The sequence below is a fragment of the Ctenopharyngodon idella genome, chromosome 23 (assembly GCF_019924925.1).
Source record: "Ctenopharyngodon idella isolate HZGC_01 chromosome 23, HZGC01, whole genome shotgun sequence".
Classification (NCBI taxonomy): domain Eukaryota; kingdom Metazoa; phylum Chordata; class Actinopteri; order Cypriniformes; family Xenocyprididae; genus Ctenopharyngodon; species Ctenopharyngodon idella.
In genome coordinates, this window is record NC_067242.1 from 1,264,638 (window position 1) to 1,291,285 (window position 26,648).

General features: G+C 36.6%; 1 protein-coding gene across 1 annotated transcript in view; it reads right to left on the reverse strand.

Annotated features, from left to right (window-relative positions):
- LOC127506426 (dnaJ homolog subfamily C member 13-like) overlaps positions 1–17,608 on the reverse strand; it is a 54,625-nt gene extending 37,017 nt beyond the window's left edge. Inside the window, exons 1-5 of the mRNA XM_051882914.1 lie at positions 17,411–17,608; positions 11,992–12,072; positions 1,652–1,727; positions 1,203–1,352; positions 975–1,016 (exon numbers count right to left, since the gene is read on the reverse strand). Coding sequence (XP_051738874.1) covers positions 975–1,016; positions 1,203–1,352; positions 1,652–1,727; positions 11,992–12,059 — 336 coding nt within the window. The 5' untranslated portion in view covers positions 12,060–12,072; positions 17,411–17,608. The remainder of the gene's footprint in view (positions 1–974; positions 1,017–1,202; positions 1,353–1,651; positions 1,728–11,991; positions 12,073–17,410) is intronic.
- Between the last annotated feature and the right edge of the window lie 9,040 nt (positions 17,609–26,648).

The window sequence follows — 26,648 nt, forward strand, 5'->3', positions numbered from 1 at the left end:
GCGAGTTATAAAGTCAGAATTACGAGTTATAAAGTCAGAATTGCGAGTTATAAAGTCAGAATTGCGAGTTATAGTCAGAATTACAAGATATAAAGTCAGAATTACGAGTTATAAAGTCAGAATTACGAGTTATAAAGTCAGAATTGCGAGTTATAAAGTCAGAATTGCGAGTTATAGTCAGAATTACAAGATATAAAGTCAGAATTACGAGTTATAAAGTCAGAATTGCAAGATATAAAGTCAGAATTGCGAGTTATAAAGTCAGAATTGCAAGATATAAAGTCAGAATTGCAAGATATAAAGTCAGAATTGCGAGATATAAAGTCAGAGATATAAAGTCAGAATTGCAAGTTATAAAGTCAGAATTGCGAGATATAGTCAGAATTGCAAGTCAGAATTGTGAGATATAGTCATTGCGAGTTTATATCTCAAAATTCTGAGAAAAAAGTCAGAATTGCGAGATAAAAAGTCTTTATCTTTCAAAATGATGGATGTCACTTTAGCAGAAATAACTGATTAGTTGCACAAGCTCACAATTTCATAAAGATGCATATAACAAATATTTTTTTAAAAAAAATACCATATTGAATACTATAATAATGACCCATTTGAAAAGCTTACTTGATTTTTCTTCTTAACAGCTAGCGCTCGCTGAAGTGGAGCGGTGACGTAATGTTATTCATCAAAACAGTTTCTAGCATTTCAGTAATAAAAGTGTCCAGATTTCAAATGTGTTCACTACTCTGAGGCCCAACAGTTACCGTACGGTGCCCGACAGTGGTCAAAAAGCATTTACAAAATGACTTTTGGACTGATTCTCTCTTATAAACACAGAAGGCCAATTAAATGACCACACGACCTTGGTGTTTGTCGAAAAACAATACGTTTCGGCTGGGAATTTTTCTGCAGGTGGTGGGAGAAAAACACTGTTTATATGTAAACCATGAATCAGGATCAGATGGGATTATACTCACTCTTCCGGTGATTTTTCCCTCTGAGAAGTCTGTTCTGAACCTCTGTGGAGCAGAGAGAGACAAAATCAGCATTTCAAGAGCCTGTCTGGATCAGTGTGATGAAACCGGATTTCAATGAAAGATGATGTGGAATGAAGTGTCGAAGAATCACACGGCTCCTTTCATGAACTGTTGCCTCATTTCACAGCATGTAAATTCATTAGCGATTGAGAAGATGAGATCTCTCACCAGCGCTTCTGTCAGCAGCTCAGTGCGATGCTCAGTGGAGAACTTCAGCGTTTCGGACTTCTTCCCGCTGCCCTTGCGGAAAGTGAGGTTGAACTCGGTTCCCTGGCCTTTCCCCGCCGGAGCGATGCCACAGATATCACCGTACGGCCACTGGACATGCCAGAGAGATCACACAATATTTATTAAATATATCAATGTTTAAAAGCATGAAACCGCATATTAAAGTGACATATTGGCATTTGAAACTTAATATTCATGAGGAAATAATGTACTAACGTTTTATCCATCAGGATTTGACTGGATTATGAAAGGAGGCTATGATACTAGTGGTTAACATAATTTTTCCCTGCCCATATGGCCTTGGTTATGTCAGAAATGTATTATTTTATTTTTCATTATTAAAAATGATGTAAATAATTTATACTCATCCTCAGATCTGTAAGCAGTACCTGGTTTGTAACTTCTAAGGTGGTTGGATTGTATGTGGTGATGCCATGAGTCCCCACGGAGAACACACGCTTGTACCTGAAGAAACAAAAACATTACATTCTCTTGTGTGTCGGATACTACATGTAACTTAATAGTAAAACGACTGATCATCCATCGGGGCAGAGAGTTCAGACCGAGCGACATGAAAAACCAGACGAGCTCAAAGATGGCATTGTTATCGGTCTGTGTCCAAAAACACTGTTTCCCCCAGACTGTCTGAAAATAACGATGGCAGTAATTAGACAGGAACGTGTGTGTGTGTGTGTGTGTGACAGAAGCACAAACAGAGAAAGATAGAGTTACAAAACCCTGATCTCAAAATGAAGAAGCAGGAGGAATGACCTGAGTGAGTAACGGACTCTAATCAGGGCTCTACAGTGCGATGTAGCCAATCACAGACATATCTGTTGATTTCTTGAACAAAATGGCCAATCAGAGGCATTTAAGTTCAAATCCACACACCGCTCAAAACGCTGGAGTTTGTTTAGTGCTGAGTTATGCAAGCTCACGAATCATCTCATTATAACAAACAAAGTACAGACACAAAATAAATAAGAGATTCATTGTGCAGTGTAGTCAACTTCATTGACTATAACGGACGTTTGTGAGATCGAGATGAACTGAGACAAGGGAGTATGCAAATGTAATACTGATTTTACACAACAATTCAAATAACGAAGTTAATATAAAATGATTTACGTTTTAGGAACAGTATTGTCAGATTTCGTCAACGAAAATAGTTCCAAACAAAATCAATCTTGCGTTTTCAAAATGAGTCTAGCGAGTCAATGATTCAATGACCCATTCATAAAGACAGTCAATGCTTTGTTCCTGAACGAATCAGTTGTTCGAATGAATCGAATGAATTAATGATTCAGTGACTTGCTGCCCCCTACTGGCAGTTTTAGTTACATTTTTAAAGTACCATTTCAGTTATTTAAATCATTTAATTAGAGATGCACCGATATATCGGCCAATATTCGGTATCGGCTGATAAAAGCACATTTTCACACTCATCAGCCGATAGTTTAAAAACAGCCGATAGTCAGGGCCGATATATCCTGTCAGTCAAAAGAGAGCAGGAAAATGCACTGAATTTGTGCTTTGTGTACAGAAAATGCTAAGAAACCAGTTTAATGTTCAGCATTAATAGTAATTATATGAATTAATATCATTCAGAAATTTTACCTTCAGAATTTAGTTGTGTATTAATATAGTTGTGTATTAATATTAATTTGAGTAATGTGTTTGAAGTTGATGAAATGGAGAGAGTTTTTATTTGCATTTCTTTCAAAATATAATAATTTAAAATATAATGATTATATTGTTTGATTGATTATTCTTCCTGATTGTGTCTTATTATTCTAACTCAATTTATCAATATAGATAAGATGACACATATACTAAAGTTAGGAAAAAATGCCCTTACAAAGAAAAGAAAAAGCCCTGGCAAGTCATTTAAAGAGTCAAATATCACCTCATAGTGGGAAGGTTAATTTCTGTCACTGATCAGAAGGTGCTCCTAAATTTTTGACTGTGCTTCCTCTTAATTTTCTTAAAAGTTGTAATAGTGAAGATCACCTGGTCTTCAGAGTGTTTGCTCAATTATACCCAGAATCCTCCTCTGACCCCAGTCCTGACATCAACAGAAACAACAGGTAATGAATGATCCAGAAACACCCAACAAACACCACCGACAGCTTGAAAAAAGCGTCTTCCACCCACAAACATCCTTGTTATTGTTTTATTACATGTAAATGGGACAAAAGACAGCTTAACAGACAACAGTAGCTTAACAGGCAGGAGGAACAACATCACTTTCACAGGAAGAGAAGAGACGAGTGCAATGCATTTCAGGTTCACAGACACAAAGATTAAGAGAAGTGGTACTAATCACTTCACTACACATAGAATCACAGATCTATTACAGAGAAACTTGCCAAGTCAGCAATTCATTCTTCTAAAGCCTTGTTCAGACTGTCAGTCCAAATCCAGTGTTCATATCCAACTGGAATCAGATCATATTTAGTATTAAGTGTGAATGGCAAACAGACATGAAACAGAATTTTTCTCAGTTTCAAGCTACATTTGTACATGGTTTAAAAATCCTATTCAAAGCACATTTCTGTTTCAGTCGGACCGGATTTCTTATGCCACGTAAAAATGTAAACATATCAGACGTTGTTGTAGGAAACATGCAGAAACAAGGTTGTGTTGTTGTGAAGTGCAGATATACAGCAGAAAACTACAATATACTGCTAGTGTCTATAGACCAGATTCCAATCAGATCTTTTAAACTGTTTAGACCAGTTTTTTTTTTTTCCTTCAAGAATGGTCACAACTTTATGTCAGTTAGATAAAAAGGTAGACTGGTCTAATTTGAATCTGAAAAGTAAGATGATTAGTCCTAAAGATGCGTTCACACTAATGACGATAACTATACAGATATAGCTCTAAAAAGCCATTCTAAATGTGAAAGAATATTAGAGTCCACAGCACAACTATAACGATAACGACATATTGGATATCACTGGAATCATGTTCAGAATACCTGAATGACTAAAACATTGACAGCCAATCAGAATCCATCCTGCTTTAATGAGTTCGAGCATTTAAAGCGACAGACGACAAACTGCAGCGCTTATAATTAACAGAACGATATAGTGCGCTGGTGTGGACGCTAATTTAGTTATTCCCCCCCCCCTCCAAATTCCATTTTTTCCCATTTTAATTTTTCTGGATTCCGTTTTTTTCCCCATTTTAATTTTTTTGGACCCCATTAAATTAAATTTTAGCAATCAAAAAGCATGTCTAATTAATTGAAATCATGGAACTTATACAATTCAACAACAATTTATTAAAAGTTTAACAAAAATTATTTTTTAGTACCCTATGAGATACTTTTTTTTTTTTTAATCACATTCCATTTTATTTTTGCCAAATTCTGTTTTCTGGATTCTATTTTAATGATTTAATTAAATTTTAATAATCAAAAAGCATGTCTAATTAATTGAATTTATAATAAAAAATTAAAAAAAAGTAATTTCTATGAAATTTGTTTTTTCAGAAATTCTGTGTTGTGTATTTTAAATTCTTCTGACAATCAAATGAAGGACAACAGAGCTTTACTGTTAAAATTAGCATGTTAGAAAATTTGTGATTTTTCCTTAAAATATCGTTTTAATAATGTATTATTATTATTAGTGTTAGTATTATTATTGATACATTGAGACGTAGCTAAATTCTACTGTACAACAGTAATCTATTTCGGTCATCATTTCTTTACGTTAAACTGAACTTTTATTTTGACGGGTTGCAGTGAAGACCACTGAGTTTGTGTGTATGATATGACGACAGTTCTTCTTAAATGAAACTGTAAAATGCTCATAAAGTGACTCTGGAGATGAAGTTCATACATTCATGTCCTCATATAGTGAGTGTGTTAATTCATTCATTCACACAGACACACCCAGAACATGCAGGGTTCATATTTAAAGTCTTTTTGCAGTTTAATATTAACAGACTCTAGTCTATATCGCAATTTGATTTAAGTGTGCTGACCTAATTTTTATTTATTCATAAAAAAAAAAAAATTGACAAATTTCGTGACATTCCACGTATTAGTACATTCCGTTTTATGACTGGATTTCGCAATTCCATCCGCGTTTTCTGCATCGCAGAAATCATAGAGCCCTACCTTAATTGCTAGTTGGTCAGACTATTTAAGACACAGTCTTAAATTAGCAGCTACGTTTGTGCAACAGCAGGTTCCTGGACTGACAGTGTCTAAATGTCTAATATGGGAACTAAACTAATTCTGCAACGACCCAAAACAAACACATACTTTATGTCGCCAAAAGATGCTTGTGAAGGAGCATCAGGTGTGACAAAAACATTATAAAAAACAAAGCACAAGAAACTCAAACGACAACATTCTTAAACTGTACTGCTCTGACAGATAATGTGTTCATTATGTTGACACTGAGAGCATCCTTTGTGAGTGACAGGAACGATTTCAACACCATCTCATCCGCTACGCAGCTGGCGCGCTTTCAGCAGACAAGTGTGAAAGACAGCAGTAATAACAGATACCGGAGTTCACAGTTTACCAGCGTAACATGATAAATAATAGCAAATAATACTGAGAACAACTGTCAGAGACTGACTCAAACCCTTATCATTTCAGAAATAAAATAGTTGTTTTACATTTTGGTACAATTTTGATTAGACTGGACATTTGAGTCTTAATTATTGGCAGTATGCAGCATACATACTGCAAAAATGGATGATAGTTTGCTATTCCCAATCTCAACACTGTCGTTATTTCCAGTTGAAGGCCACTCCCGTCCATCCAGTCTCCTTTCTGTCTCTGTGACCTTGTAGAATAATACTAGCTCCAGTCACAAGACTGGTTAATTATTCATTGTCTGTGGCTTTTAACATCTTCCCCTGAACAAGTACATCACATACTCCATCACATGACTGGACCCAACAAATCCTCCTATCATTTGATTACATATATCTTCAGCTTACAGTGAAAGCTCAGGCTCAGAGTATATTTCATTTGCTTTGCTTTGTTATATTGTATTTATTTGTGCTTTTGCTTGTAATTTGATTATATGTTGTTTACTTGTTTACTTGTCTTTAATAATGTATTAAATTTATATTAGTTAGGCTAGTAGTTTTAGCTGTGGGATCGAAATTGGAAAACAAGAGAATTGTGAATTTTCACTGGTATCTAAAATTTTGGTGTCATTACTGCCTGTTTTTGCAAAAACAGTTTCATGGCTGGTAAAAAATATTTATGGCCAGTACATTTTCTTAAAGGTGCAGTGTGTAAATTTTAGCGGGCTACTCAGTCCACCGCTCACTTTTCGAAGCACGTAGAGAAGCTACGGTGGCCGACACAGGACAAAGATGTCGTCTGAGACAGAAGAGAGTAGCCAGTCAAGCAATGAGGCTTATTCTTACTTCTAACAAAGAACGGTCTCTGCTTCTAATAAACCAAAAGACACCAACGAAGAACATCATAATGACGAAACGCGCTCTGTAGAGCAGTTTGAAACATGTAGAAACATGTCAGTACAAAATGGCGGCTTAACATGTAAGGGGACCTGCGGTGTATGTAGATAGAAATGGCTCATTCTAAGGTAATAAAAACATAACGGTTCATTATGTAAGATCTTTATACAACACTGAAAACTTAGTTATGTATATTATATTGCATTTCTGTCAATAGATCCTCCTGAAATTTACACACTGCACCTTTAAGTCAATGGCCATTGGCAAGTGGGGCAAAAAGTTAGTTTTAGGCCCTGTATATATATATATATATATATACAGATGTGCTCAAAATTATTCATACCCTTGGTAAATATGATCCATGTTGGTGCTTCTTCTCTTTAGTTTTCTGTAGGGTTCAGGTCAGGACTGGGACGGCCATGGCAGAAGCTTCATTTTGTGCTCAGTGACACATTTTTGTTTTGATTTTGATGTTTGTTTTTGGATCATTGTCCTGATGGAAGATCCAACCACAGCCCATTATTGGATTTCTAGCAGAAGCAGTCAATTTTTGATTTTTTTATCTGTTGGTATTTGATAGAATCCATGATACCATGTATCTGAACAAGATGTCCAGAACCTCCGGCAGAAAAACAGGCCCACAACATTAAAGATCCAGCAGTATATTTAACCTACTTTGTATTCCTGTGTGCACCAAAGCCATCTGGTGGGTTTGCTGCCAAAAAACTTTTTTTTAGTTTCATCTGACCAAAAAACCCAGCCCTGTTTAGTTCCAGACGTGTCTGACAACTGAATATGCTGGAGATTGTTTATGGATGAGCGAGGAGGATTTTTCTTGAAACCCTCCCAAACAACTTGTGGTGATGAAGCTGCTTTTTGATCATTTTTTTAAGGCTTTCTGACCACAAGACTCAACTAATCTCTGCAATTCTCCAGCTGTGATCCTCAGAGAGTCTTTGTCCGCTCAAACTCTCCTCCTCACTGCGCATTAGGACGATTTAGACACACATCCTCTTCCAGGCAGATTCGTAACATCTTTAGTTGATTTTAACTTCTTAATTATTGCCCTGATAGGGGAAATGGGGGTTTTCAATGCTTTAGCTATTTCCTTACAGCCATGTGAAGCTCAACAATCTTTTGCTGCACATCAGAACTATATTCTTTGGTTTTACTCATTGTGATGAATGATTAAGTGAATTTGGCCTTTGGGTTTCCTTAGATTAATATTCCTTTTAAACAGGAAGCCAATTTCATGTTCATGATCGCCCTGGTGTGCTAAAAAAAGTAAATATGAATGGGAATATACTAGAGATATTTTACTCATAAGAATTTACCAGTAATTGTGGCCATTGTGTATGAGAGAAAAATATTTATTTCATAATGTGATTTTCTCCTACTTTCACTTCTTTTACTTCAATTAAAGGTTAGTTGTTGTGATGGCAACTCCACTTGCTGATTTAAATATGTAACATAATGAGGTCATGTGACAATGTAATTTTAAAACTTCAGTTCGAAATGTTTTTGCATCATAAGCATTGTTTCACATACTGTTGAAAATAGTATACTACGATAGTATTATTCCATACTAGAGGTATACATACAGCCAAAGAATAAGACGACTTTGGAAATCAGGAACTGAAAAAAGTTGCACAATCTAATCTTGGCCACAAGTTTGTAACCAGTAAAATTTGAAAAAGTATGAAACTGAGCAATGCTGAGATTGTCCAAAAGCTTAATCATCAGCTCAGATGAGGTGATAACAGCACATGAATGAGATCATCACTCCAGAGGAATGAATCTCACAGATCTCTGAATAACAGATTATATCATCTCAACTGCACACATGAAATATATCACTGGAAGACCCTCTTAAACACTTCTAGTGTGGTGAAAACTCTCAAAGTCTACAGCTGAGACAACAAGTGAAGGGACGGCTCTATAACACTAACAAAACCACATCTATAATAATTCTTCCAGTTTAGTTTTACTGTCTTCTGTACTAATTGCAGCATACATATGCACACACAATACATGTTGTGCTTGGTGAAGTTGAGATGTTCTACATCAATAACTTACTGCATTACAGGAATGTAACCGAGCCTAAGAGAGTGGGATCATAAACCATAACAAGGAAAAGCATAGTACTACACGTCTATGGGGAAGCAGTTTTGCTCAAAGTTGGACGTGTCAGAGCTCGTTTTACTTTCGATTCTAGTCTCTATTTTTGTCTCAACAGCTACTTTTCTTTTATTAGGAAACTGATACCTATCCATCTGCCCCAAACCAATGAACACTTGTCCCACATACTCAAAATAATGAAAACAGGGTTGCTGTATTGTCAAGGTAGGAAAAGTCCCAGAAAGTGCTCCAAAACCACACTTTTTCAAAATATCTTTTTTGTGTGTGTTTTTGTAGAAGAAAGAAAGTCCTACAGGTTTGGAAAGACATCAAGGTGAGTAAATGATAACAGAATGATCACTTTCCCTTAACATTATCTACTACATCTCTGACAACTAGAGCTGCACGATTAACCGTTAAAAGATCGCAATCTCAATGTCGATTCAATCACACAGGTGATCTTATTCCTAAAAGACAACGATTCACCTCTGTCTAACAAACCTTTGACAAGTAGGATCACAGCGAACATTCAGATCCGAGTGCTGATCCAGAGAGAGCAGTTGTCATGTTTGGGTATGAAACAGCTTCACAAACAGTCTTTTCAACCACACAGTGTCATTATTTCTGCCTTACAATAATTCATTCATTCATTCACACTGAACACAACCGGACTTGAGCCGAGAAAAAACAGCTATAGAGGAGATCCACTGAGCCAAAGAGGGAAAGATCTAGATCTAGAATGATAACTGCATATGCAACACTTTCATGTAGCTGGAGTTTTGACTTTTGGCATCAAGTCTGGTCCACACTGCTGGACGTTTGTCTATCCAAGCTGATTGGCAGGTAAATCCAATCACCAGTCTCTACTGTTAATATCACCTCAAAATGCCAACTCTCATAGAAAATTAATAAATTCAGTTTCCTTTGTCACTACAAATCACTGTCGGTGTAAACGCCCCTTGAGAATGAGACTATCTGCATTTTGAGAGAACAAGTTTGAAAGCAAGTTCAATACTACACTCTAAAAAACACTGGGTTAAAAACAACCCAAGTTGGGTCGAAAATGGACAAACCCAGCAGTTGGGTTAAATGTTTGCCCAATGTGCTGGGCAGTTTTATTTAACCCACACTCTAAAAAAAATCTTGGGTTATTTTTTCTACCCAAGTCCTAGGTTGAGCCTTTTGGGTCATATTTTTGGGTTATTTTTCCAGTGTTTGGGTAGTTTTTGTGTTACCCAGATCCTGGGTCAGACATAACTCAGGTGTTGAGTTATTTATGGCGGGCTTTTTGCGCCCTCTTCAGGAGAGAGCAGTGCAGCTCCGTCAAATTGGTGAATGTCTTCGGTAAAATACAGGTTTGTTTGCATTTTATTGTATCTAAAAAAATGTTATTGTTCTGCATATCATTTAATCGACCTTTCGCAAAGACCCGCCCCCCTTAGTTACTTAGTGAAATATACATCGCGGAGCAAAGAGGACACTGACAACACGTCGACAGACAAGACAGAGCAGGTCATATGATATTAAACAAAGTCCCAGCTTTCAAATTGTGTAATGTTTTAAGAAATTCGAACAAAAAAAAACAAAACGTTTTGTAGCTCTTTAATGTGTCACAGATTGCCGTAGTGCCTCAGTTCAAGCGGCTCGTGAACCGATCATCTCTTCCTACTAGTTAATTTATAGCATCAAATAAACATGAATAAACATGTGAAGGAATGTAGTTTCAAACGTGGAAAGACGTCAGTACACACCATTTTTCAAGTTCAAGTCCACCGAGGTTAATCTTCTAACTCCTGACTGCTTTGTCAGACAAAATGGCGGATTCGGCGTTATGATTGGTTAGACCGCTTGTCAGTCAAACTCCCGGCGAAGGGTCAATTTTATGCAAAGCAACATACAGGGGCATGATGTGAGTCACCTAAACGAGTGTCGCGTCGGTCTTTTCGCGTGATGGAAATGCCTGATGCTTGCATAAAATTGTATAATTTTATTCAAAACTATACAAAATATAAAATACTTAGGATGTTAAAGTCTATTCTCAGAATTGTACACAGATTATTTATGGACAGGTTATGGAGTCAGTCACAGCATTTTTCAGCTACGAGTGAAACGCAGGCGGCGGTCTGAAGTTATCAGTTCCCCCGCCGAACGCGAGCCATCTCCGGCAGGAGATCCAGCGCCGTTACGGTGGAAACAGAACAACAGAGACTGGTCGATTACTTCTAAATGTTTATTTTTTACTTCTAATGTTTGTTAAACGAGCTTAAATATAGGCAATATGTATTTAAAACGATATAAAATATGCTTTACTATAAAATAAGATCGAAAATAAAGGAATTATCATGCAAACCAGTGGTTGTGTGGAGTATTTAAAAAAAAGTTTAGAGGATTTAAGTTAATCCATAAACATTAATTTATGTATAGTAAAAAAAAAAAAAAAAAAAACACGCTAGTATTATAGTAAAAATTAATCAACCCATTATGCTGGGTTAAATAAACAACCCAATTTGCTGAGTAAAATTAACCCAACATGTGTTCTGTCCTATATTTACCCATCCCTTGGGTTGAAAACAACCCAGTGTATTTTTAGAGTGCAACTATTGTTTAAAAATGACCGTATGTCTGGCTTAAAATGAACCCAAAATAGATTGGAAATTAAAAATCAGACACATAATTACTAGAGGCAACAATAATAATCAAAAAGGTAAACATTTATTAATAAACAATTTAATAAATGTTTATTGTTTAATTATTATCCATTAAACTTAATAAATGTTCATGTATTAAACATATTAATAAACGTTAATTTCCAACATACTTTGGGTTAATTTAAAGCAACAATACAGTAATTTTTAAACAATAGTTGAGTTAAATAAAATTACCCAGCAGTTTGGGCAAACATTTAAGCCAGCCGCTGGGTTTGTACATTTTCAACCCAACTTGGGTTGTTTTTAACCAGCATTTTTTAAGAGTGTAGGATTTAAAAGAAGCAAACAGATCAAAAATTCAGGACAAGAAAAAAACTAAGTCAATTTGTGATCTTCCAAGTTGTAAATCTCACTGAAGCCTGAGATCTGAAAACACGGTCATGAAACCCAATAAGCGGGTCTCCTCTGAATGAAGTGCTCCACAGTAACAGAGAGCAGAAAGAGGCACTTACTTCCCCCGCCAGGAGTGTTTGGTTGTGTAGAAACAGGCCAAGTCTTTGTTGTCTTTGAGGACGTTCATCTTCAGGCAGGGCCTGTGAAAAGAGAAGAAGAGGGTCACCGTCTGTAACTCAAACACGACATTCATCTGATTTACTTCCTGCTCAGAGATGACAAATGCATGGTATATGATCACGTATATAAGCCGTCATGGGGAAATCTGGAAATACATTTAGCAGTTTCTCATAGAATGAATGTCAAATTGTAGACTTCTGCTAGACATTCCTCGAGGCACTCAACAAATCAGTTTTGAAGCTAGTAATCACCCAAAAACGAAAATTCTGGCATCATCAACATCTATTCACCCTCAGGTCGTTCCACACCCATAAGATTTTGTTCATTTTCAAAACACAAATTAGGATTTTGATAATCCTGCCGCACCGCAAACAAAGACGCTGAAAATATCCAACGTTTCCTAAAATATCGACCAGCACACTTGACACGGGACACACAGATTCCACACCTCACCTCCAAACTAGTGTTTGCTTCTGAGCCAGGCCAGAGTTTCACAGACTGAAACCATGACTGAGGCATTATGGGTAATTCTGACACAAATGAAAATACAGACGTAAAATTAACTTTTTACGAGTTTCGATGATGGAAAGTACTTTGCGTCATCCATAAAAGTAGGTTTTGACTTTCACTCTGGAATTAAATATAACACAGAGAACATTTATACTGTATTTAGAGAAAAAAGTGCATGTAAACTTGGCTAGAAGAGCGATGAGGAAGCCAGAAAATCGAGGGTCAGATTCACCTAAAAAGCCACAGCGCAAACAAACAAGACAGGGAAAGAAGGAAAAGGAGAGGAGGGGGTAAAGAGGTGTTGGTCTGTGAACCGTGTTGAACAGGAGGGCATGAATGTCTCTGTCAGCATTCTGCAACACAGCTGAAAACGACTGACTGCATCCTTCCTTCCTTCCCCTTCAGTCCAACACTAAAGGGCTGTTACAGGAGCTCAGAAGTGTACTGACTTACAGTTTATGTGAGCTAATCATTCATCACAGAGCACGTTAACCACATCTCCCACTGAAGACTAACTGGGGCTTTTCACTTAAATCTGAGAGCTTTCTAGCCTCTGACAGTAATGTTATTACCACTTTCAAGGCCCAGAAAGGTAGTAAAGACATCATTAAAACAGTCCATGTGACTACAGAGGTTCAACCTTAATGTTATGAAGTGACGAAAATACTTTTGGGCACAAAAATGAAAAAAAAAATAATAATAATCGTTTTTGCACACAAAAAGTATTCTTGTCGCTTCATAACATTAAGGTTGAATCACATGGACTATTTTAACGATGTCTTTAGTACCTTTCTGTAGTTCAAAAACCTTCGGATTTTATCAAAAATATCTTAATTTGTGTTCTGAAGATGAACGAAGGTCTTACGGGTGTGGAACAACATGTAATTAATTAATTACTTTTGGGTAAACTAACCCTTTAAAACTGTTAACCCAGGGTCAAATTTAAACTTGGGTTAATGTAATCTTGTTCCATTGTCTTCATACTGTTGTTCCTAAATTATTAGGCTACTGGGTAGTCAGATTTTGAGATTTTACACTGTACATTGGTAAACTTTGAGCTAAGGTTGTTAATTAGCATATTTGGTCAATAAAACAGTTTGGAGAAGTATCACCATTCAAATGCACTCTGGTTGTCTTAAAATTGTAAAAATAACATTTCTCACCATTTCAACCCTGATCTAGAGATATGAACACTACAGTAACATCTTTACAAAATGACTAAAGTATAAATGTGTAAATCAATTAACAAGAGAAACTGATTTTGAGAAACAGCTTCTAAAAATTACTTTAATAAAAAAGGCTCACAGTAAAACCTCCAGTGTTAAATGAACACTGCTAGTGTTAAATTAAAAATGCCAGTGTTTATATAATCCACACCGGATTATATAAACACCGGGTGGCACTGGAAGTATTAATTTACCACTGGATGTTTTGCTGTGCTGCTATAAATGCAAGAAATTAAATTGTAATCCATTAAAGGAAGTGCTGGAGGAAGATGCAGTAATCTCAGTCTACGCAACAGAACAAACGGCCTAAAAACCAAACTAGCATGCCAACTAAAATGAATGTAATTAACGATAAACCCAGCGATCTGATATTCTGGATTAAAATACTACTAGGCCATCAGTGGCAGAAAGTGACCAAATCTGCCCTACATTTCCCTCTGAATGTGTAATCCTGCTAGTGTACTGTACGTCTAATGGAATTACAGCACTCGGATGCGATGCATTAATAGCTTAAGTACGTTAAAAAAAAAATCCAGTGCCAATTCCTGGATGAGGTCACATGATCAATCCCAACAGCTCTTAACATGGATCAATACAAGCAGTTTACAAACCGCACAGAAACACACACAATCTTTAAGAGTCGTCCTTCATTCTGCACCGAAGCATTACAGAAACACAGCGAGTGAGGGTCTGTGTGCAGTTTCTGTCCTGTACAGTGGAGAGATTCTGCAAAACTGTGGAAACTGATACTTTTTCACATAATATAAAAGCATTTTTAAAGGGTTTTTATGAATGCAAAGCTCAGCAGACACTAAAAGCAATAAAGGTTCTGATGAATCTGTGGCTCTGTATCTGCAGGCTTTCAATAAAACAATGACAGTCATGATTGTGTTACATGACATTTACACTAACATTACATAATTGCTCACAACGGGCTCGAGGGCGTATTTCCTGTCAGTTAATACACAATCCTACAAATACTCACTCAATAGTATATGTGGTTTACAGGGACTCTTCATAGGCGTAATGGTTTTTATACTGTAGAAACTGTACAAACCTACACATCACAGAAAACTTTCTGCATTTTTTGAATGTCAGAAAACACTGTTTAGTATTTTTTAAGCCATCTGGTTTAATGAAGTGTCCTCATAAACCATGTTTACATTGCAATACTCATGTCATTATACACATGTGTGTCCTCAAAAACCAAGAACACACTCACACTGAAATCAAAGAAATCAATACAAATCTGACAAACAATAGATCATTTTGATGCCTGAATCTGTGTAGCAAATAAAGCAACAGTATAATTTAGAAGTTGTCAAACTATTAACTGGTTAAGCAGGAATTCATCCGACTTCAACCAGTTTCCTGCCATGTGTGTTTGAAATGACAGCAAATGTCCATCAGACGCTGTACAGAGGCTCTGGTCTCAGAGGATGTCAGTCACATGATCAGTCATGTGATCAGTGACCATGTCAAAACCCAGACCTCAGAAAACCAAATGCTATCTCTGATTAAACACAGCTCTGGGAAACAACAGAACTGTCATTATTTCCTTCCACATCCCAAATTAGAACAAACTAACGACAAAACGCTCTCCTTTTTTTTTTTTTTTTTTTTTATTAGAAAACTGTTGATGGGAAAAACCAAGATAACACAAAGCAAACTAGATGTATAAACCCATTTCTGTAAACATATTCAGCCCAACTGAGTTTTTTTGGGGTAGCAGAATGTTCAAGGGCATTGTTTATTTACTTCAGCTGCTGTGTACAAAAAAAGGGACATAAATAAAGTACACAAAACATCACATCTAATGCTTACAAATACATTCCACATAATAATACAACTGCAAGTAAGCTGCACTATGATATTACATAGCTAAAATAGATGGATATAAAGTGGTCAGTTGAACCGAGCTCAATAATATAACAGGTTACCATATATCGTTCAATGATCACGTGTTCGGCTCATATTGTGTGTGTGTTGAATAACTGAAATTGTGCAAAAGTAGGCATATAACTTTTTTTACGCTTTCATTTTTTGCTTTCACTTCTGCAGTAATCTCTCTTCTTTTAAAAGACACCGGACTTAGGTCTGCATTCATTAATAAAGTTCAGATCTGTGCTCAAAAGTGTAGCCAGTATTTAACAGGTTAAAAGTGGCCAGTAGGTAACTAACAGGTTAAGAGTAGCCAGTAACTAACAGGTTAAGGGTAGTCAGTAGTTAACAGGTTAAGAGTAGACAGTATTTAACAGGTTAAAAGCCAGTGGGTAACTAACAGGTTAAGAGTAATCAGTAGTTAACGGTTAAAAGTAGCCAGTAGGTAAATAACAGGTTAAAAGTAGCCAGTAGTTAACGGGTTAAGTGTACACCATAGTTAACGGGTTAAGAGCAGCCAGTAGTTAACGGGTTAAGAGTAGCCAGTAGTTAACGGGTTAAGAGTAGCCAGTAGTTAACGGGTTAAGAGTAGCCAGTAGTTAATGGGTTAAAAGCAGACAGTAGTTAATGGGTTAAGAGCAGACAGTAGTTAACGGGTTAAGAGTAGCCAGTAGTTAACGGGTTAAGAGTAGCCAGCAGTTAACGGGTTAAGAGTAGCCAGTAGTTAACGGGTTAAGAGTAGCCAGTAGTTAACGGGTTAAGAGTAGCCAGTAGTTAGCAGGTTAAGAGTAGACAGTAGGTAACTAACATGTTAAGAGTAGACCAGTAGTTAATAGGTTAAGAGTAGCCAGTAGTTAACATGTTAAGAGCAGACAGTAGTTAACAGGTTAAGAGTAGCCAGTAGTTAGCAGGTTAAGAGTAGACAGTAGGTAACTAACATGTTAAGAGTAGACAGTAGTTAATAGGTTAAGAGCAGCCAGTAGTTAACGGGTTAAGAGCAGCCAGTAGTTAACGGGTTAAGAGCAGCCAGTAGTTAACGGGTTAAGAGCAGCCAGTAGTTAACGGGTTAAGAGCAGCCAGTAGTTAACGGGTTAAGAGCAGACAGTAGTTAACGGGTTAAGAGCAGACAGTAGTTAACGGGTTAAGAGCAGACAGTAGTTAACGGGTTAAGAGCAGCCAGTAGTTAACGGGTTAAGAGCAGCCAGTAGTTAACGGGTTAAGAGCACCAGTAGTTAATGGGTTAAGCTTCAGCAGCAGATCAGATGCTCCTCATCTGACATGATCATTGCTGAAACTGTTTTCAGATTAATAATGAAACTGCAGAGGATTCAATGCAGTTTAACTTTCCATTGTGTGGAAAGGTGCAAGACTCCAGCAATAAGCAATGCATTCTAAATACATTCATGTCAGCCATCATTTAATAAAGATATTGACACATTATGCTGCTATTATTAAAATAAAACATCACTCTAACCACGACCACCCTTACAAACCATAGTTTCTGTCAAAATATCAGTTTCCTATTCATAACACTTGCATCAATACAGAAATGACAGACAGATAGTGAACGCGTTTTACATCGTCTCGTATTATATTGTCTAGGGTTTTGGGATATTTTACAGTGGTATTTTCACTGTAATGTTTGCATATATTACAGTAAACGTTGACTGTCAGGCGTCACTGGCCTTATCGTGCGCTGTGAATGCAGTGCAGGGGAATGAGTCTCGCCGGTGTGTTTTACCTGGATATATGATATCAGAAGCGGCTCGGTTCTGTCCCTCGGCCCCCCGCCCTTCTTTATGCGTGTCTGCTGCGGCTCAATGATCCCGAACTGAAGCCCAAACTGGCCGATTGCGCTTCCCTCAGTAAGAAACCCAGGACGCCGCCATCTTCCTTCTGCCACCAGCAGGGCAATGCGCATGCGCACGACGGCAGCTTCTCACGCGTGTGTCAGCTGACGGGTTCGTCAGGAAGTAATGATCTAAGGTTTTCAATCTTTTTAGATCCACGGACCCCCAAATATGATCATCCTCGTGCGAGGGACCCCCTTCTCAAGAGTTAAAAGGCTGCTGTATACTGAAAAAAATTATATATTTAAATATTTAGAATATATAAAACATATTATTTAAAATATGTAACATATTAAGTTTTTAAGTGAAATGTATTTTATTAATTTATTTTTTATAAAATCATTTAGATCAAATTAATTTATTATTATTTTTTAAACCAAATTTAAAATATTTTAATATTTTAATTTTTAATTTTAATTCTAATTTTTTTTATTATATTTTAGTTACTTAATTTAATCTTATTTTTATTTATTTGATCTTTTTACTCTGTTTTTCTTATTTTTATTTATTTAAATCAAGTTTTATTAACTAGTTTTATCAAATTTATTTTATATATTTTTAATCATTTTTAATCAAATGTTTTCATTCTTTGTTTTAATCTATTTAATTAAATTTTAAATTATTTATTTAATTAATTTTGTTGTAATCAAACTGAGTTTGCAGGGCTTTTCCCTAAATGTTTCTGTGGAGCAGCAGCGCTCCCTTGTGGCCCCTGTTGGCCCCGGTCCCCCAGTCTCAGAGAAACCCATGTTTACTTCACTTACATGAAGAGGACGTTTCAAAAAGAAAAGCGTGTATTATTGATTTGTTTTTGTTAGCAGTTAGTGGAGTGACTCAAAACCCTATTTTTTGTTCATTTTCATTTTTTAAATGTCTTGATGTTTTGTATATTTGGAATTCCAAAAGAAAAAAGAAAAAATCAAATTCCAGCGGAAAGTCACTGGGAAATGCATTTTATAATAAATAAAATGAGGTTCAGGTTCAAAATGAGGATCAGGTGCCTTCCTGCACTTTCAATAATTCATCACACTGAATGAATCATAATATGACCACAATTTTACTGCTTTTAAATGTGATCAGTTTTATCTCTTCCTCTTCCCCATCAGATAAGATAATTTTATTTTTTTTATGAGTGAGTTCTGTATTTGTTACATAAAGCATTGATTTCAAGAATGTATTCCCAACATTGATAGCAAAATGTTTATTTGTTTATTTTAATGAAAGTTTTTAGGTGGAACTGAGATGAATTCTGAATGGGAATGATTTCTCCTCTGGCTCTCAGTAATCATTGGATTGGGAAACAGCTTTATATGCAGGTACTGATACTTCTAACTGAACTAAAATACTTTTAACCATCACAAATTATAAACAAGATTCTGTCCTGATGTTCTCTTCCACACTCAGAAAGAGGTTCGACATTAATTAAAAGAAATTAGAATTTATTCCACTACCACTTCAATGATAAAATAAATTATAAAAAAGTAAATTAATTACAATTACCTGGAGTTCTATATAGAGCCCCACTGAACCTGAAAGAGTGTACAGCCCCAGAAATCTCCTCGCTCCGTTGTAGAGAGAAATCAAGTCCTCCCAGGAGTGATCCCATTGGTTCAACTTCTAATGGGTAGTATTTTTAGCGCCTGATTATAAATCACGTTATGATTTATATCATTTAAAATGCCTTATAATGACCATGAATGTCTTTTAAATGACACGGTTCATATACTAGTATATAACTGAAGCTATAGGTTGTGAAATCAAGCATTTCTCGTTCTTACTGTTTTTTAGTTAGCTTATGTACTAGCATAGCATACATCTACCTGATTAGCCTGTTAGCTTAGCTTATATTATATTAGGTGTTTTTTGCTTCCAATATCTGTTTCCAGTTTGTTTTATTATGCGATACATAGGCATTCATTTTATATTTCAAGCATGTTGTTTGTGCACTTAATGTAATAAACATCAAACAATAGTGAAATAGGTTATAATTAGTCAAGACCTCACGATAACAACTTTTGATCAGGCATTACCGCCTGGGGCCTAAAAGAGACCCAATTCCTGGGTTTCTCATGACACCGTCCAAACATCTAACAACAAAACACCTCGATAGCTTACGAGACATTCTTACCGCTACAGCTGCTCCGGCGTCAAGACAATGGCGGACAGTGTATAACTCGCTCAGGGCGGAGATTATGCTAATACGGCAGAGTCCGTCAGCAGTTGTGGGCGGGGCTTGTGCAGTATGACATCATACTGCTCAGAAAATCAAAACGGCTTGTGCTATGAGACTGTTCAAGTTTTATGGGGATTAAAAAAAAAAAAGGAGTGGGTGGATTTTTATCATTATTGGGTGGTTGTGTGACATTCTGCTAGAAACTGCACTGGAAGACCAACCACATGTTCTGGATGTGGGGAAAAAATGTCATAAAAAGCGATTTTGCAAACAAAGCAAAAGGAAGCAGTTCAGGGAACCACACATGATAAGGTGACTGTATGAATCTAATCAATAAGAAGATTATACTATATCTCACAATTCTGACTTTATAACTCGCAATTCTGACTTTATATCAGGCAATTCTGACTTTATATCTCGCAATTCTGACTTTATATCTAACAATTCGGACTTTATATCTCGCAATTCGGACTTTATATCTCACAATTCTGACTTTATATCAAGCAATTCGGACTTTATATCTCACAATTCTGACTTTATATCACGCAATTCTGACTTTATATCTCGCAATTCGGACTTTATATCTCACAATTCTGACTTTATATCACGCAATTCTGACTTTATATCTCGCAATTCGGACTTTATATCACGCAATTCGGACTTTATATCACGCAATTCTGACTTTATATCACGCAATTCGGACTTTATATCGCGCAATTCTGAATTTATATCTCGCAATTCTGACTTTATATCACGCAATTCTGACTTTATATCTCACAATTCTGACTTTATATCACGCAATTCGGACTTTATATCACGCAATTCTGACTTTATATCACGCAATTCGGACTTTATATCGCGCAATTCTGAATTTATATCTCGCAATTCGGACTTTATATCTCGCAATTCTGACTTTATAACTCGCAATTCTGACTTTATATCACGCAATTCGGACTTTATATCACGCAATTCGGACTTTATAACTCGCAATTCGGACTTTATAACTCGCAATTCTGAATTTATATCTCGCAATTCGGACTTTATATCTCGCAATTCGGACTTTATATCTCGCAATTCGGACTTTATATCACGCAATTCGGACTTTATATCACGCAATTCGGACTTTATATCTCGCAATTTGGACTTTATAACTCGCAATTTGGACTTTATAACTCGCAATTCTGACTTTATATCTCGCAATTCTGACTTTATATCTCGCAATTCGGACTTTATATCTCGCAATTCTGACTTTATATCTCACAATTCGGACTTTATATCTCGCAATTCGGACTTTATATCTCGCAATTCGGACTTTATATCTCACAATTCTGACTTTATATCTCACAATTCTGACTTTATATCACACAATTCTGACTTTATATCTCGCAATTCGGACTTTATATCTCGCAATCCGGACATTATATCTCGCAATCCTGACTTTATATCTCGCAATCCTGACTTTATAACTCGCAATCCTGACTTTATATCTCGCAATTCGGACTTTATATCTCGCAATTCGGACTTTATATCTCGCAATCCGGACATTATATCTCGCAATCCTGACTTTATATCTCACAATTCTGACTTTATATCACACAATTCTGACTTTATATCTCGCAATTCGGACTTTATATCTCGCAATCCGGACATTATATCTCGCAATCCTGACTTTATATCTCGCAATCCTGACTTTATAACTCGCAATCCTGACTTTATATCTCGCAATTCGGACTTTATATCTCGCAATTCTGACTTTATATCACACAATTCTGACTTTATAACTCGCATTTCTGACTTTATAACTCGCAATTCTGACTTTATATCACGCAATTCTGACTTTATATCTCGCAATTTGGACTTTATATCTCACAATTCGGACATTATATCTCACAATCCTGACTTTATATCTCACAATCCTGACTTTATATCTCGCAATTCAGACTTTATATCTAATTCGGACTTTATAAATTGAGTTATAAAGTCAGAATTGCGAGATAAAAAGTAGCAATTACCTTACTTTTTTATGTAGTGGTGGAAACAAGCTTCCATAGGAAACAGACTGTAAAAGTCACAGTTAACAAAAATATAAGTAACTCTATAATGTCATACTACTAAAGGTGTAATAGACCCTTTTCTCTAGATCTTTCTCTCTTCTGACTGCTGTCATCAATCGCTCTCTACTTTTTTCCTCTTTTTGAAAGTTGTGAAAACACTGTTGTGGAGGTTTTGTTTTGTTATTTGCGCAGATGGAAACACAAAAATATATATTTATTGAAGCCTCACATTCACCGCTATAAAAGTTTACCCAACTATGACGACTTCCGCTTCTGAGAAACCCGGAAATGTGAAAAGGGTCTATTACCTTTTTAATTTTTTATTTAATGGCGAAAAACAAGCTTCCATAGCTCCCTAATGCTTCCATCATCTCGGCAGGCAGCATCCTGTAGATTCGGTGACTCAAAAGTGACACGAGAACTGCATCATATAGGATCTGTATAGATCACATACAGTAGAGCGACTGATGAGGTATAATAAATGCTGTCATCGTTAGTACAAAATTTGAAAAGATTCTAGATTTGTTTAAACCTTTATTTCTTTATGTGTCAAAGGAGTCAGGTGAAATCAGCAAGACACATGGTGATGGTTGAAATCATTTTTTAAATGTAATATACATTAAAATAAAAACAAATGGTCAAATCCTCTATTCTACATTATTATAACAGGCCTGTGTTGAACATCTGGTTCCATCATTCAGATCATCAGTAATTCACTACACCATGCAAGAAGAAGCTCATTAGATCACGTGATGTGCCTGTCCCAACCATAAAAGACTCCCAACGTGAGTTCTGTCACTGTCTAATATTTCTCAACAGATCCATGATCGTACAGCTGGATATAGTAAAGCCTCAGGAACTCACCGAGACTGAAGGTACAGGGGAAACATCTTGTCTGCGTCGGGTCCACATGAGCAGTGCTGAGACAGAGTGAAGCGTCACGTTATGAAGCATCTGATCTCGAGCATGTGCTGCCCGTTACTCTAATGCAGTTAGTGAGCTTCTCTGCTGCACAAAACACACATTGACAACACTGAAGATGGATTTGAAGCGCTATGAACTTTTATTAAGTTCACATGGAGTCAATGGGACAGTGGCTCTCTAGTCTGACCTCATTTCACAACTGTGGACATCAAAAATAAACTGAAGGATGTTTTAAGGGTTAATATTTTAAAAGTGGCGATCTGTAATTCCAAAAAAGAGAAAGAGTTTTCAAAAATCACACTGAATTGGCATTCAATTAGTTTGGGAACCACTGTAAAGAGAAACTCTCTTTTGAACTCAGTCCTCACCTGTTTATAAAGAGACCACAGAGTAAGAGGTCAGCAGGCCATTAATGAACATCTGTTTGCCACAGCGCCCTCTACTGTCCTCTGTGTGTCAGTAACCATACACACACACACCATACTGTTAACAAAGTCTGCTCACTTTTTAAGGAGCTTTATATTTATTTTATGATTAGAGATATGGGTTTTCAATATGTGTATATAGTTATTCATCCTTGTATTATTTTGTCTTTAATTTTATTTATTTTGTATTATTATTTTTTGTAATTTGAAAAAAAGTAAAAAAATAAATAAATAAATAAAAATTTAAAAAGTTACAGAATAATTAAAAAAAAATTTTGTTGTTGTTTGTTTGTTTGTTTTTACAATTTTAATACATTTTGTATTTCTATTACAGTTTGCAGTCTGGTTGGAAAAAATTAAATGAATTTTGTTAGTAATGTTGGTACTTTCAACTTAAGTTGGTATTGTTAACTAAAGCTAAAACTATTTGTATTTATTAATTGAAACAAAATGGCTGAAAAAAATAAAATATAAATATTAGATAAAAACGTTTCAAAATTTAGAAATGTTGTCTTGGCCTCTAACTGAAATAAAATTAAGTTGAAATACTAAAATTATTGGGGGAAAAAATAAAATAAAAGGAAATTAAATTAAATAGAAATATAAAAAAACTGATAAAATTACAAAGAACATAAAATTACAAAAACTTGTACTAAAATCCAAATGAAAACAAAAGTATAAATAAAATAAAATCCATTAAAAAGATTAATAAATACTATAATAGTATAAAATAATACTAAAATAAAAAAATGTTTGTATATCTCAAAATTAACAGCAGCTTAAAATGAAAGATTTTCCAGATAATATTTCGTTATATTTCATTAATTTTATTTGGCTTCAGTACAGTGACTTGATAAAAAACATCAGTTATGTCTAATTATATTCATATCTTGAATAATTGTCATCAAAATTCTCAGTGAACATGTATATGTGTTTGACCATATTTAACCCAACTTGGGTTGTTTTTAATCCAGCATTTTTAGAGTGTGTTCACCAAATAAATGCACCAAAGAAACTGCATAAAACAGAGAGGGTTTTTTTTTGTTTTTGTTTGTATACAAAAGGTGATGAAAGTAAAGTATAGAAAAAAGTCACCCAATAAAAATAAAATAACACAATGGTCAGTGAGAAGATTTTCACAAGGTTATCGCTTTGGACTTGAATCTGTCATTAAAAAAATAAAAATGAAAGCAAACCTTTATCTGATGATGTTTGGCATGCAGGCTATTGTTGCAAGAACATGTAGACTGAAATAGTTAATCAGTTGTGTTATAAACCCGCTGGCTTCAGCCATAAAATGTGTAAAATAGGAATTATATGTTGTTATAATGCTGTCCTTTGGCTCAGTGTGTGAATGTTTAATATTAATCAGCCCTGTGATCTGTTTATATAACACCAGTGTTAATTAATGTGTGTCACTGACAAATAAATAAATACACACTTCATATTATATGCTTTTATTATACATGCATTCATACAAAGCATGTAAACACAACATAAATATTAAATATGTGAAGTCACACAAAATTTTGTGAACATGCGACATAAATCGTCGATCTGCTCTGGTTCAGACTGTTGGTCCAAACGCTGCTTTTTTGGTGGAGGAGACTGATCCACTCCTGCACTGTCCTGTTGAAGAAACACACATAATCAGATTTACTGAGTGATCTACCATTTCAGTATGAGTTGAAAAAGGATTTGATTATTAAATTATTAAAGTGTTTAATTTCTAAATCTAAGTAAAACTGAGAGTCTAACCAGTGCTCTTTTCTGGTTCGGATGGGACCAGGTTCTCTGGTGCAGTTGAGGGTTTTGGCTCCTCAGTTTAAGATTCAGCTGCGCCTTGTTGTAAATTTCCACATATAGTTTTCGTGGAGGTGTCCGGTCCACACCTGCATCGCCCTGTTGAGGAACAGATATAATTAAATGGGCAGGTTTAATGAGTGCTTCTTGAACAATCTGAAGACGTATCTTTCTATATTCTTTTGAAAATCTTCAAAAGAAAAAAAAGCGCGAGCTGTTAAAGCTCTGCCCTCTTCTGGAAAGGGGGCTGGGAGCAGCAGCTCATTTGCATTTAAAGGGACACACACAAAAACGGCGTGTTTTTGCTCACACCCAAATTGGGCAAATTTGACAAGCTATAATAAATGATCTGTGGGGTATTTTGAGCTGAAACTTCACAGACACATCCTGGGGACACCAGAGACTTATATTACATCTTGTGAAAATGGGCATTATAGGTCCTCTTTAATTTTTTGAATAAATCTTATAATAAGTAAAAACAAGAGATAGAAGGGACTTACAGAAGTCGGTGTTCTCTGTGGGGTCTTGGCAGGGATATTCTGCTGCCTCCACTGTTCCCTCCACTGCATAGGGAACTTGAGGTGTGCTTCCTGTTGTGGGGAACCTGCAGGAACATGTGCTTCCTGTGGGGTCCCAGAAAGCACAGGTGCAACTTTTGCAATCCTGGAGGGCATGGGTGCTCCCTGGGTGGAAGACGTAGGCACTGCTGCACCCTTCGGAGACTCCGCGGACACTGCTGCTCCTTGTTGGGTCCCAGCATGTACAGGCGCTCCCACTGGAGTCCTGTCAGGTACAGTTGCGTCCTGTTTGGACTTTGCTGGATTAGATACTCCCTGAACCGAAGAGGCTAGGGGCTTCTGCTGGAGCAGTTCCCGTCTCAACGGCTCCGGGATTTTCAGTTTTTGCCTCTTCGGGGCTCCATTCGGGGCAGCCACAGGTGCTCTCTGTAGAGACTTGGGAGTTTCTTGCGGGGACACTCCCTGTCGGGACCCAGCAGGCAAAGGTGCTCCCAGTTCAGAAGAGGCCTTTTGCAGATGCCTAACCAGATGATCAGGGATCCTCAGTTTTCCTCTTTGTTGAGACCCAACGGGCACAGGTGGTTCCTGTAGGGATTCAACAGGCACAGGAGCTACTTGCGGCTTTTTCTTCCTAAACTGTCTCCTCTGGTCTCTGGTCTTCAGTGATGCAACTGAGATGAACTCAGGCTTCTCAGATGCACCACTGAAGACCATTGATGAGGTGAGGTCCCCTTTTTTTGAACCAGCAGAGTTCTTTTGGGACCTGAGGAGCACATGTGCTCCCTGTGTGGACCCGTCAGGTGCTTTTTGTGGCTTCTGCCTCCACTGCAGTGACTCAGCCTTCTCCGATCCATCAGCGAAGACCGGAAATGAGGTGAGTTTTCTCCCCTCAGTTGTCTCAGACCCAGGTGCTCCTTGTGGCTTTTTCGGTCTTTGCTTTTTTCGCTTCTTCGTAGTCTTCAGTGGTGCATCTGAGAAGCCTGAGTTTGGGGCCTTCTCAGATGCACCACTGAAGACTGGGGATGAGGTGGAGTCCCCCTTCTCAGAACTTGCAGGGACCGGTGCTCCATGTTTGGACCTGGCAGAATAGGGCATTGCCTTCTGCCTCCACTGCTTTGTAGTCTTCAGGGTTTCATCTGCGAAGCCCGAGTTCTGGGACTTTCTCTGAGCCTTCTCAGATGTCCCACTAAGGACCAAGGATGTGGGGCATGAAGTTTCTCCAGCCTCCACTG